General features: G+C 46.7%; 1 protein-coding gene across 9 annotated transcripts in view; it reads left to right on the top strand.

Moving 5' to 3' along the window:
• Nucleotides 1–14,482, top strand: part of pcdh15b (protocadherin-related 15b) — a 1,235,959-nt gene that overhangs the window by 387,469 nt on the left and 834,008 nt on the right. For all 9 annotated transcript variants that reach the window (XM_085994900.1, XM_085994899.1, XM_085994896.1 and 6 more), the window contains one exon: nt 3,479–3,639. In XM_085994900.1, the coding sequence (XP_085851026.1) occupies nt 3,479–3,639 (161 nt within the window). The remainder of the gene's footprint in view (nt 1–3,478; nt 3,640–14,482) is intronic.

Here is a 14,482-nt window from a genome sequence, read left to right as displayed (position 1 = left end):
CGGCACTTCCGTTCCCCTGAAAGAAGGGGTTGAGAGGTGGAACGCGTGCGCCGGAGAGGCAGCGCGTGCACATCGAACTTACGTTTTTTTTCCAGGTTTTTCTGGGAGGGTAAGTCTCCAGCAGTTACACTTTTAAAAAGCAGGTGCAAGGCCTGCTTTTAACAAAGTAAGTGGTGAATTAATTAAAATTAAAACATTTTTTCCACAGGTTTATTATTTTTAAATACTTTAAAGAAAGGTAAGTTTATTTTAGCCCCATTAGAAAATGTAATTAATTTTTTCAAAATTTAAATTATTGTTTAAAATAGTTATTTCATGTAATTTACAGTTATTTTTAAAATGTGATGGTTTTTTAAAAATGTGTTTGAAGCTTTAGTGATGTTTTGGGGCTTATAGTATTTATAGGTTTGACAGCTCTTCCTGTCAAACTTGTGAATGAAGCATTCCCTGCTACCATTGGCTCTCCATGGCCCACGTGAACCCAGGGGACGCATCGAACTAACTGCGCCCCTGGGATACGCAAGCACTGCGCGCCGGCAGTTGGAGCAGGCTCAGGATCGGAATCCCATGCGAGCCCACAGCTCAACGGCCGGCGCGCTAGCTAAGTGCAGGTCGGGGGCTTGCACCCGCGGGAAGCCCCCCGACCCGAATTTCTGGGCCAACGTTTCTGTTCGATGACCTTTCGTCAGAACTGGAAAAAGTTGGAGATATAATAGGTTTTTAAACAAGTGCAGGGGCAGGGAAAGGGGGAAGGGGAGGAAAGAACAAAAGGGAAGGTCTGTGATAGGATGGAATGCAGGAGAGATTAAGAGACAAAAGGGATGATGGTGCAAGGCAAAAGGAAATGGTAATGGAACAAGTTAAGAAACAAAAGATGATCTCTCCTGCCTTCCATCCTATCACAGACCTTCCCTTTTGTTCTTTCCTCCTCTCCCCACTTTCTCTGCCCCTGCACTTGCTTAAAAACCTGTCTCATCTCCAACTTTTTCCAGTTCTGACGAAGGGTCTTCGACCTGAAACGTTAACTCTGCTTCTCTCTCCACAGATGCTGCCTGACCTGCTGAGTATTTCCAGAATTTTCTGTTTTTATTTCAGATTTCCAGCATCCGCAGTATTTTGCTTTTGTATTAATATTTATTTGCAAGCTGCATCATGGATTGTCTATTTTAATGTGTGGTAATGTTTGTCTGAAACCCATTTTCAAGTGCTTAAAAACTGGAGTTTCAGAAGTTTTTTGGTTTTCTTTGGGATTCAGTTATGATATCAGACAAAGGTCATCACTTCTTGCTCTGCATGAGATGTTGCATTACAATACACTAGTTTTACAAGTGAATCCTCTCAAGGGTAATTGACCCATTACAGATTTTGTCGATTTATGTCATTTAGATATACAGGTAGACTATCCTTTATCCGAACTTCCGAAAACCGAAAACCTCTAAAAACCGAAAGTTTTTTCGTTCAGCGTAAGTCGTGCGCACGACATGACCAGAGTGGCGCACGACTTACGCTGAGCAGGGCAGAGGGTCACAGAGTTCCCTCCTGGGTAGGAGATTGCAGGCCGAGCCGGGCAGTGTGAAGGAGGTACCGGAAGAGTGAACCCAACAATACAGCGGCCCGTCCGATATTCTTTTCTCCCCCCGACCCGAACAGAACCGCGGCCCGTCCGATATTCTTTTCTCCCCCACCCGACCCCTGACCTGATTTGCAGGCCAGCTTAGGAGTCAGCCGATATCCGGCTTTCCAGAGAAGCAGGAAGGGGAATGAGACACGGAACAGTCGCAAGAGGTAGCCTGAACTTTTAAAATTTATATTAAATACAAATTTCCCAGTCTTATAATGATACCTTCTGAAATTCAAAAAATTCCGAAAACCGAAACTCAGCTGGTCCCAGGGCAGCACGGTGGCATAGTGGTTAGCATTGTTGCCTCACAGCGCCAGGGACCCGGGTTCGAATCCGGCCTCGGGTGACTGTGTGGAGTTTGCATATTCTCCCCGTGTTTGCGTGGGCTTTCTCCGGGTGCTCCGGTTTCCTCCCACAGTCCAAAGATGTGTGGGTTAGGTTGATTGGCTATGATAAATTGACCCTTAGTGTTAGGGGGATTAAATACGTGGGGTTACAGGGATAGGGTGGGATATGTGTTGGTGTAGGGGTTACGGGGATTGGGTGGGATATGTGTTGGTGCAGGCTCGATGGGCCGAAATGGCCTCTATCTGCACTGTTGTGATTCTGTGATAAGGGATAGTGTACCTGTATTGCACTTTTAGGATGTATTCAACTTCCAACTGTTGGTGGAAAGGGTGGAAGAAAATGACAGGGCCATAAAATTTGCTTTTACATACATAGGTTTATTAATACTCAATGCAGCATTGAAACTAATTTAAGCATTTTGAAATGGTGTGAAATTTAGCAATTATGTTGATGTTATTTTTTTGAAAGGTACATTTTACAATTTTGAGACACAGCCTCAATTGTCAGGAACATTTAGCACTATTTAATATAAATAGAAAGAAAGACTTGCATTTATATAGCGCCTTTCATGACCACCGGACGTCTCAAAGCGCTTTACAGCCAATGAAGTACTTTTTGGAGTGGAGTCGCTGTTGTAATGTGGGAAACACGGCAGCCAATTTGCGCACAGCAAGCTCCCATCAACAGCAATGTGATAATGACCAGAAAATCTGTTTTTGTTATGTTGGTTGAGGGATAAATATTGGCCAGAATACCAGGGATAACTCCCCTGCTCTTCTTTGAAATAGTGCCATGGGATCTTTCATGTCCACCTGGGAGAGCAGACGGGGCCTCGGTTTAACGTCTCACCTGAAAGACGGCACCTCTGACAGTGCAACACTCCCTCAGCACTGCACTGGAGTGTCAGCCACGCTTTATGTACGCAACTCCCTGGAGTGGGACTTGAACCCACAACTGTCTGACTCAGAGGCGAGTGTGCTACCAACTGAGCCACAGCTGACACTACATAGTCCTAATATACAATATTTAAAATTTGTTCTTGAGCCCAAGCAAGCTGGCTGTTTCTACCAAGAAGTTTAAGTTATCGTTGAGATTATATGAATGTGATGCCATCCACTTGCTTTGATTTTTTTTTAATCTGGAAGTACAATAATATCAATAATAGGTACGGTGGTAAATTTCCCAAGTTGGGATTCCAGCTGTGGAACCTTGCTTGACAGAGGGCAGACCAGACAATCGGGCATGGAGGTTATTACATCTGATTCACACCCCTCCCAGTTTTCCACTTGTTAATTTTAATGATTTGTTTGATCTGCCTTCCTGCTGTGTGAGGCTCCATGCCAGGAGCACTAACTCAAAAATAACTTTGCCCCTCCAATAAGTTTTCATCAACTGTTGCGTAGTTGTCACTTACCCTATGATACAGAGAAGAAGCAAATCATTCATTAATCTTATTTCCTTCAATTCTATTTTTATCACTTGTTTTTAAAATTTCATTGTGTACAACAGGAACACTTCTGGTGGACAACTTGCAGATTACAGGTCATGCGGGTGGCTCAAGGCCTACTATCGCCTTATCGCTGAAAGGCAACAATGACTACTGGGTGCTTCTGGACGCTGTCAATCAAAGACTATATTTGAACAGTACTGGCCGAGTACTCGACAGAGATGTAAGTTGCATTCATTGTCCTACAACAAAAGTTTTTCTTTAGATAAAGGGGTTATGCTGTGTTGTACACGATGGGGGTAACTTTGTGAGGCCGTATACTGTTATAGCCCCATCTCTGATCTGTGCTCATGTCCAGCGAGGATCCTCTCAAAATTAACTGATTGTGTCAGTGTCTTTGCATATTTTTGCCTTTTATTAGTTTTATCACGGTTTTATTTTGTAAGAACCATGAATAAGCGTATATGTACCAGATACCCTTTAAAGTGAACTCATTCATGCTAACATTTAAAATTGAATTGCTTCACCTTTAATGCATCTATGTGGGTGTAAGTGTACTTCATGATTTTAAAAGTTTTTAACTTCAGTGTTAAGTTGTGATTTCTTGATGTTTCAAATTGTTGCCTTGGTTCTTCATCGACTGCAGTGAGTTTATTAAACTGTGATTTTTTCTTTCCTCCTTGTTGAGGTGCTACTTATCTCTAATGCTGAAGCACTGCTGCCTGTACCATTCCAGATGATTTAAGTGCAGTGCATACAGACATGTGTTTATTTTTATCCGATGGAGCCTTTTCTAAAGCAATACGATGGGCTTCTTTTATTGTCTTGCAAATTTCCCTATTTTGTAGTTTATTGACATTTATGTCTTATATTTTATGTTGCACTCCTTTCACCTATGTGAGGAGTTAAGGGCTTGAATCTCCTGGGCTACCATTCTTTCTGTGCTTTTTATTCTATTTTCTTCATCCATCAATCATCACGTACAGACCAGGTAATTTCTCATTTCCAGGGGGGGAAAGGTTATTCTGGGACACTGCCCCTTTGAGAATCTAGTATCATGTGCTTTCCACACTCGGCTATTATTTATTCAGTTCTCTTTCTCTTTATCATTAGAAAGAGTTTTAGCTGTTGAGGGCGACTTTCCAAGGTCCACCCTGTGGCATGGCACCTCACAAGTGGTGGGCAAGGGGTCAGAAGATGAAGCCCCTAACCTTGCATGCTTTGGCACAGCGAAAAGATGTGTGCAAAGGGGCAAGAGTTGGCTATAATGCTTCAAATGGTAACTTCCAGAGAGTGTGCAAATTCCCAACTTAGTTTGTGCCATGGTTGATGGCGCCCCACAAGAAATTCGAGAAAAACTGAGTTGTACAGCTACCTTTAGCTTCCTCTACCAGCAGTCAGCTTTCACGTTTGCACCAAGGATCTGTGTGATTGCAACGATTCAGCCAGTGGCCTCCCTCCATGCAGCTTGGACCTGAACATTTTGTGGAGGGTGGCCTCCAGCTCCAAATAAGGCCACCCTCATTCAGTACATCTACACAGCAAGACCTCCAATCATGTGGCATCAAATGTAGTCGTGGTGCAGCTGGAGTAAATGCTGTTTGCAGCTGCAGTTTACAAGATACCTTACTCTGAGCACATATCCACTACGAGTTAACTGCTCACCATGAAACCTGACTTTGTTCTGAAGCAGAAACAGAGAACCCTCGGTGTTAAAAAAAAAGAAGCTGAACAGTTTATTGTAAATAAGAGTTGCCACAGCTCCAGTCATGTTGCAGGTTCACCATGATGCCATCTCTAGTTCTGGCACTATTTTGATATATGCCTTCTGCACATTGTGATGCACAAATCAAAAAGAATATGTGATCACCTACCACAGGTATGATCCTCCTCATGCTTCAGGCAAAATCCAATTTCCGCAAACAAAGATAGCATTCCATCATACCCCGAGATCCTCTTTCTGACCTGGAGCTTGGGTTATTGACCTAATGCCAACCACCACTACACGCGTGATGAACTTAAAAGATCGAGTTGACAACAGAACTTGCTGTCAACACCTCGATTGGCTCTAAAGTGGAGTTAATGGAGCTGAAAGTCTACGGCCCTTTTCCTGCTCTCCCACCATGGTGTTAATGTGATGGAAGAACTGGAATTTGGGCCAGGACCTGGATACACTGAGTGCCAGCCATCCCCACGAGTTTCCACAGAGCCATGTTTAGAACAGAGCTGCCGCCTCGCCGCCAAGCAGCCGGGAGACAGGAGTCCCAGAGCGGATGCTTCCTTGTCCCCAGCCTGGTGGAATATTGGAAGGCCAGTTTGCTGAGTGAGAACTGAGTGAGCACCAATGTGTTAAACAGCAGATGTACGACCTATGAAGATTCATAAAGAGGGCCGATGGGCATACTGTGGTAATTAGTGGGGGGTGGGCACCAGCATTCCCTCGGAGGTAACGTCCAATGCTGCCTTTTTAGGCAGCTGGGCAACCGAGCTGCACCCCTAGTTCTCCAGGTGCTTGTCCAGACTATTTAAATTAGATGTCTTCTTATGGATTCGCAGGGTCAGTGTCTGAGGTCTCTGGCAGGTGGTCAGGATCATTGGCCCACAGATACTTGGGCCTAAATCATTACCTGGATTCTATTTTTTTTGCCTTGTTGCAAACTTCTTTAGGCTAATTAGGTTCCATTTGTTACATTACTAGGTTGAAATTTCTGATATGGGTGACATCCAAAAGTAACGACCTTAGTATTTGCTGCTTTTGTGCCTGGCTGACCTTTCAGGATTTATGAAGTTTGGCATCATTAGTTATTTGCAGCGACCGGATGCTCACGGTCTCTTTTAAAGGCTCCCAGCTGCTATTTAAAATGGATGCTTCATTGTTGCTGGGCAGGCAACGAAACATGGTTGGGTGAAGAGACAGAGCAGCTCCATTTTCAAATGGAGCTTTGGCAATGCGAACGGAAGGTATGCAGCAAAGGAGGATTGCCTCTTCGGGATCCTTTGCCATTGTGAAAACATACAGCTGGCTTGGCAGGAGGCTGCTGCCAGAGTAATTTCAGTTTGAAAAATGCAGAGGGCCTGGAGGCAAATGAGGAGAAAGCCTAATGGCTTCTAGAAGCCTGCCAAGGTAAGGCCAACACATATTTGATGGGTAAATTATGCATGGCATTAAGAATTTCTTCTTGCCCTGTTATGCACTGACTGGCGCTGTATGCCAAGCTTTCACAATACAGTTTGTTTCAGGCTTTACACAGCAGGCCAGGCTTTATTATCAATAAAAAGAAAGAAACTACAAATGCTGGAAATTTTAAATTAAAAGAAAATGCTTGAAATAAAGAGCTGGTCCACCAGCATCCCTTAAAAGAAAAGAAAAGTTAACATTTTGTGTTAGACCCTTCATCAGACCTGAGAAGTAGAAGATAAGTGAATGCTTTTATGCAGCTGAACAAAGTTGTGTGGTGGAGGATGAACAATAATGGGTAAAATGCCCAAACAGTTTTTTTTGATAAGCTGCAAGGAGGTGAAAACTGGTGGTGATCGCCTGAGCATTTTAAAAACATTGGTCCGTAATTTGCGGCCCCTACGCATTTTAAATAATAAAAATATTTTAATTTTTTTTTAAAGTTTGTTTATGATATTTCAGCTTTTACCTTAACCCAAGTACATGTCCCAATCTTTATTTTGCTCTTTGTAAAAGTTTTTAAAAATGAATTGATAATTCATGCTTTTTATTTCTTGGTTTGCTGCCTGTGAGAACTTTTCAATCTGATTGGCTGCTTAGACAGCTTGATGACAACACTGCTGCTCTACATTAGGATCCCCTTATTGACAGCGCTACGTTCAATTTAACATCGAATAAGCTTAAGTTTTCACCACAGAGATCATGAGATCTTTGTGGGCAGCCTTCTTTGAAGTCAGCGGCGATCGTTGTTGCTTCGCCGCTGACCGCAAATTCCAGGGCAATGTATCTTTTCTATTTGCAGATGCTGACAGGCAAACATTATTACAGATATTTCAAAATGGAGCTGACTATTTGGAAATGTGAACACATGAAGCAACCTTAACACACAACCTACCTGAATGTTTGTTCATTTGCACACAAGCTGGAATTCTTGGTGGGCATTTAGCTGTCAATATATTTATTTTTGAAACGTTCATCATCTCAACACTATTTCTCTCCTTGCAAGTCAGTACATAATGGGAGGGAGTAGAATCATTTGGGATAAGGACCATCGAATTTTATGCCCCACAGTCAATTTTAACAGGCTATTTTAAGCTCCAGGGAGGACAAATTCAGTTGGTTTGCGCCGTGCGTAAGCACCTTAAGAGGGCGCTAATGGGGCGCAAAGCAACTGGCGCCTGTGCGCGGCGATGTTTGCGCCGCTCAAGAAATTAACTAGACATTTTGCGGCGGTGCTAAACACTACCGTCACAATCTCCTGCGCTGGCAGACCGTGACATCAGTCGAGTGCGCAACGCCCCAGTAGCGCCCCGGACTGGATATTGAGTGGCGCCCCCTGCCTTACTGCCTGCCACTAGCAACGACAGGTTGAGGGGAACGTTTTGCAGTCAGGAAGGGACTGGGTGAGTGCTATTTAAAGGCGGCCACTTCCTGCATTTTTTTGTTGGTGACATTTTTGCACCACGCATTCTGAGAGAGAGAGAGAGAGAGACTTCTGGAGAGATTCAACGCTGTGTGAAGGAGTTTTGGGTACTGAGCAGCACTTTGCAGGTTCATTTTGATTTGCCCTTGTATCAATTTAGCAGAGACTGTGGGGGCTGCACTCTGAGCTCTTTCCCTGGGCCTCTCCATTGTTCTTTCCAGCAGATTTGATGTGCAAGTCTCTCCAGGCCGAGATTCAAGGCTGCAATGAGCAGGGTGTGGATGGAGAGCAAGATCAACCCTCCCCTTTAAGAACTGGCCGGCGCCAGTGTGTCTGTGTTCCATTGCTGACTGACATCACATGAGCTTCGCCAGCGCTCTGAGGTAGCACCTCGCTCCTTGGCCTTTGCGCTGTAAGACAGGTGTGAAGCGCCTGATTTAGTGCTCCAATCACCTCCGGGGCGATAAAAGCCAAGTTTGCAGTCGGAGGCAATAATTAGCGCCAGGTGCTAAACTTTGCGCACGGCCGATAATCATGCCCCAAACGGGGCGATACTGAATTTCTCCCCCCAGGAGTCTTAATTCATAGATGGAGAGTAGGCCAGGATGAAACTGAAGACAGTCCTGAAACATAGGGCTAATACTGTCCTCTTCTTGTTGTTCTCCCTCGACTTACTATCTCACACATTACAGCATTACAGCAAAGCATCATGATACACACCCTTAGCTGTGTAGGGGGGAAAATTGGCTCGTGCCCCCTTTGAGGTGCTAACTTCGCCGGGGCGCTACTATTAGCACACCGAAAAAGTAAGCACCCCCGTGCTCGAAATTCAATGGTAGCACCCCAAGCAGGAGGCGGGGCGCTACTGGAAGCGCTCCCCCTCCCTCTTGGTGCGCTCCCATGGAATATCGTAGCGCTATGTGCAGGAGCTCCGTGCACGCCTCCCTCCCCTGATTAAAGGGGAGGGGCCTAGCGCAGCACGCACTGGGGCACTGCTGGGCCACCAAGATGAGTGCCGAGCTGATGGATCACGGCCGGCACCCTGCAGCAGAAGGCCAGAGGGGGCAGGTGCGGGCAGGCGGCCCCAAAAAAAATGGCCGCCCGGCATTTGCCCTTTAATTATCGCCGCCCCGGCCTCAAGAACCCCCCCCTGACCCTGTCGGACATAGCTTTCGGCGGTAGGTCAGGGGGTGTGAGCCAAGTTTGCGGCCGGGGCACGAAAGGGCGCTGCATATGGCGATGACGTCATCGCCGGAGGCGCAGCACTGTGGGGCACTACTGCCGCTGCTAACCTCCTGCTGAATTTCACGGGATGCATTAGAGGTGCCATGCCCGGACGCTAGTTGCTTTGCACCCCATTAGCACCTAACGGGAGGCGCAAAGCAACCACATTTTCCCCCGTAAGCTCTGTTTGAGGGGATGTGATGCTCTTTTTCTGCTGTAGGTATTTCCAAAGGACAAGGTGCAGGTACCAATGGTGCCCAAGAAGCCAGCACCTCTCGGCACTCTATCACCCAATCCCCCATTTCTAAGCACCAGCACAATACATCTACCCCAGAGAATTTAGTTAGTCAATTTGCTTTGGGTGTATGTAGAACATGAGTGAGGAGGAGAAGCTGGTGATTGTAGTAGAGGCAGGTCAGACCCAACAGAGGTGGTGGCACAGTGGTATACAGTTGGGTGGGAGTGGCCGTGCAAGTCCTCAACATTTATTCCGGACCCCATGAAGTCTTATGGCTTCAGGTCATACTTGGGAAAGGAAACCTCTTGCTGATTACCATCTACCGCCCTCCCTCAGCTGATGAATCAGTACTCTTCAATGTTGAACACTACTTGGAGGAAGCATTGTGGAAGTTTTGAGGCTGAGGTCCATCTCCAGTGTGACCTCCTGGGAAACCCCTCTCCCCACCTTGACTGAGCGCTTCCTCAACTGAGGTATATACCTGCAGCATGGGAACCATTTATTTCCTTTCCTCCTGGACATCTGATTTGGACGAAGACCAGCCGCCGCGGCAGCAGCACCTGGAACAACAGCAGGAGCAACAACAGGAGCGCCAAGCTGCTGCTCACCCACCTGAAGCTGCACAGGCCAGAAGGCGCCAGCGCATGGAAGCACATAGCCGCAGGAGATACCCCCAAAACAGTGTTTACACACAGAGGATGAGCTACCTCAACATGACTGAGCAGCAGTGCCAAAGGAGGCTCAGACTTTCGTGAGAGGTAGTGGGTGACATCTGCGCAATGCTGCAGCAACACCTGGAACCCAGAGGAGCAGGTGGACACCCCTTACCAGTGGCCATCAAAGTCACCACTGCACTCAACTTTTTTGCTTCAGGCTCATTTCAGAGATCAACAGCAGACATCTGCAGCAGCTCCCAGGTGGCCACACACACTTGCATCACGCAGGTAACCAATGCCCTCTTTGCCATCGCGCTCAATTACATCAACTTCTCCAAGGATCAAGCAAGTGTAACCGCATGTGCGGTTGGATTTGCTAATCTGTCAAGCTTTCCAAGGGCGCAGGGCGTCGTTGACTGCACACATATGGCCCTTAAGGCATCCCCTCAAAATCCAAGTATTTTTGTCAACCGCAAGAGCTTTCACTCCCTCAATGTGCAACTGGTGTGTGACCACAAGAAGGACATTTTGCATGTTTGTGCCAAGTACCCTGGCAATTGCCATGACTCCTTCATCCTGCGCCAGTCTACTGTGCTTCCGCTCTTCAGTCCGCCAGACCAACTTTTTGGATGGCTACTTGGAGACAGGGGCTATTCCCTGAAGACGTGGCTAATGATGCCATTGAGGAGGCCATCCAACGAAGCTGAGGAGCGCTACAACTCCAGCCGCATTTCCAACAGATCCATGATCGAGCAAACCATTGGCTTGCTGAAGATGCGATTCAGATGCCTTGATAGATCAGGCGGATCCCTGTAGTACTCAGCAGCCAGGATCTCCAGAATCGTCGTGGTCTGCTGTGCACTTCACAACATGGCACAGCATCGTGGCTTGCAGATGCCTGAGGTACAAGTGGTTCATCGCATAGTCTCCTCAGATAAGGATGATGAGGAGGAGGAAGAGGAGAAGGAGGGGGAGGAAGAGAGCGACAACGAACAGCTTGTGGAGGCATATCAACCAGCGGCAGCAGCACGTGAGCAGATTGCTGCCTGGGGTGCAAGGGACGCACTCATCTTCGCCAGATTTGCTTAGCCTGCCCAATCAAACACTTTTGCCTCGCACCTTCTTACCAGAGCATCGACAATGGCCAAGAACATGCGGATTCCTATCACTCTGACCACCATACTAACAATTGCAAGTCACCCTAAGCCCTCAATGTGGTAGTCCCATTTGCGAAATACAGGCCACAACTTCAACAGTTTGCGATCAAGTTTTTTTTAGCACAAATTCACAGATGGCTTTTCAAAAATAAACACAACAGAACATCCAAGTGACTACCCTTGTGACTACTTGTGCTTTATCTTCCACTTATGTGTGCTCCTACGTGGTGCTTCCCCTGTGGCTTCAGTAGATGTGGAGCCCCTTGTTCACTTTCTTGCTGCTCCTGCCTCAACACCTTTGGCGGGTGTCCTCTGGGGTTGCGAGCCTGTGAGGGCTCGGCAACAGTCTACTGCTCCTGCGACTGTGCAGGGGTTGAGACGCCGATCTCAGTTGGGTGAGGACTCTGGTGGGGCTCTGAATGAGGGCTCTGCAGTGACATGGTTGTGTGATGCTTGGAGAGGAGCCCCCACTTCCTTGTTCTCTGCCACCAACATCCCTCTCATGGGTCAGCCCCACTTCAGAGCAAGCAAGTGGCTTGACAACACCTTCCTGCACTTCAGGGGGGCCATGAGGACCCATTTCTGCACTGGAAGTCCTACTCCAGAGGACTCCCATGAAGGTCTGATTTCTCTGCTCAATAACTGACCATCGCTCCTCAAGAGATGTCAGTCTATTCTGAACAATGACCATGTTTTCAAGACCCTGGCGACTAAGCTCCTCCATGGCCGTGGCCATCCCCTCCTCTACCGTAGCCATCCTCTCCTCTACGGTAGCCAGCCTTCCAACTGAGTTTGCCATCCTTTCCGTGGTGATGCGTTCATGCGCCAATGTCTCCAAAAAGGCTCTGCTCATGTTAGCAATAGACTCCTCCATTCACTCTATTATGTCCGTGTATAATTGAGACACGGACTGCAGGAGTTGATTATAACAAGTCTTTACTGAACGGAGACAACCTGGAAACAAACTACAGAAGCCTGCTAGGGCCTTTTATACAGGGGTGGTCACTGCCGGTACTGCAGTCTGAGACCAGTTATTCCCTTAAAGGTACATACACAACAATTCCTCCCCTTTTAGATAAACAGTACATAACATTCATTTAACAACTAAATAATAACTAATTACAATTACAGTTGCTAGATACATTGGTTGAAGTTAAGCAATTAGTTCAGTCTTTGAGGAGGCTTCCTGATTCTGTCTGGATAACACCTCTTTGGGATATCAGGTTCTTCTGGCAAGGTTGAGTCGGGATCAATGTCGTTGTTTGGTTCGTCTGCTTCCAACATCACCGATTCTGCGGTAGATGCAATTGCTACTTCGGTTTCATCGCCAGGTGTATCAGATCGTGATGTGGAGTTGACGTTTTCCAGTGACTCTAGAATCTGGTCAGCATGGCGTCTTACAATGCTCTCTCCAACATTCACGGTATACATTAGAGGTCCTTGCCGTGTACAGATCGTTCCTGGCTGCCATTTCTCTGTGCGGTAGTCCCAGGCCAAAACTGGTTGACCTATCTTAAAACTCCTGGTCGGCCTTTCATTCATATTCTGAAACTGCCTGTTCTCCACATCTCTTCTGACGCTTGGCTTAACCAAATCCAAGTGGCATCGTAGTCTTCGATTGAAGAACATCATGGCTGGAGTTTGGTTGGTAACCGCATGTGTCGCATTCCGGTAGGCAAACAAGAAGTTATCCACCTTGTGTTGTAGGGGTATATCTTCATTACACATTGCCTTGATAGCCTTCTTGAATGTTTGAACAAACCTCTCGGCCAATCCATTAGTGGCTGGATGATATGGGGCGGATGTGTAATGCTTAACACCATTGTTCTTTAAGAACCTCCGGAACTCTTCAGACACAAACTGTGGTCCATTGTCAGAGCAAATCTGTTCAGGCAGCCCATTCCTGGCGAATATGGTTTGTAAGACTGTGATAGTTTATTCTGTGGTGGTTGAGGACATTTTTATTACCTCTGGCCACTTTGAATGTGCATCCACCGCAATTAAAAACATCGAGTCCATAAAGGGACCAGCAAAATCAATGTGCACCCTTTGCCATGGAGATGAGGGACACTCCCATGGATGTAGCGGGGCTTGTGGTGGGGCGTTTTGGACCTTCTGGCATCCTGTACAGCTCTTGGTCATCTCTTCGATTTCTCTATCGATTCCCGGCCACCACACAAACGCTCTGGCTAAGTTCTTCATTTTTACCCCTCCCAGATGACCTTCATGAAGCTCATTGAGCACTCTATCCTTCAATTTGGGTGGAATTACTACTCTGGATCCACACATCAAGGTTCCTCTGCACACTGACAGCTGTTCTCTTCTCGGCGAGAATGCTGGCAGCAGTGGTTCGCCATGTGCTGGCCATCCCTTCACCGTTAAATCATAGACCCAGGAGAGTGTCGGGTCATTTCGTGTTTCCTTTTCTATGTTTGCATTCGTCACAGGGAGACATTCGACTATAGTCGAGTGGAATAACTCCACTGGATCCACTGCCAGTTCTTCTTCCACCGTTGGCAACGGTAGGCGTGACAATCCATCAGCATTCCCATGCTGTTTAGTTCCTTTGTACTCGATGTCATATTGGTCTGCCCCTAGGAAAAGGGACCACCTCTGTAGCCGTTGTGCCGTCATTATCAGTACGCCCTTCTGAGGGTTGAAAATGGAGACGAGAGGTTGATGATCAGTTAGTAGAGTAAATTTCTGACCGTGCAGGTAGTGATTGAACTTCTTCACCCCCCACACCAGGCTGAGGGCCTCTCTGTCAATCTGGGCGTAGTTACGCTCAGCTGAAGTTAACGAGCGTGACGCAAAAGCTATCGGCCTCTCTGAACCATCAAGTAATTTATGTGACAGTACCGCCCCAACACCGTAGGGAGACGCATCACACGCCAGTCTTATCGGTAGTGATGGGTTGCAGTGAGCCAATACTTCTCTTGAAGTGATTAGGTCCTTACTCTTCTGAAAGGCCCGCTTACATTCATCGCTCCATTTCCATGCTACTCCCGTTCGTAGTAGGGCGTTCAGTGGATGCAGAATTGTGGACAAATTCGGCAAAAACTTATGGTAGTAATTCACCAATCCGAGGAATGACCTCAGTTGTGACACATTTTCAGGTGCTGGAGCCTTAACTACCACTTCAGTTTTGTCAGGGGACTTATGCAACCCCTCTTCATCAATCACGTGGCCA

The sequence above is a fragment of the Somniosus microcephalus genome, chromosome 8, assembly GCF_052327205.1.
Source record: "Somniosus microcephalus isolate GS21.2 chromosome 8, FLI_Smic_1.0, whole genome shotgun sequence".
Taxonomy (NCBI): Eukaryota; Metazoa; Chordata; class Chondrichthyes; order Squaliformes; family Somniosidae; genus Somniosus; species Somniosus microcephalus.
The sequence above is the reverse complement of the archived record's forward strand: the minus strand, read 5'-3'. Positions and strand labels throughout refer to the sequence as shown.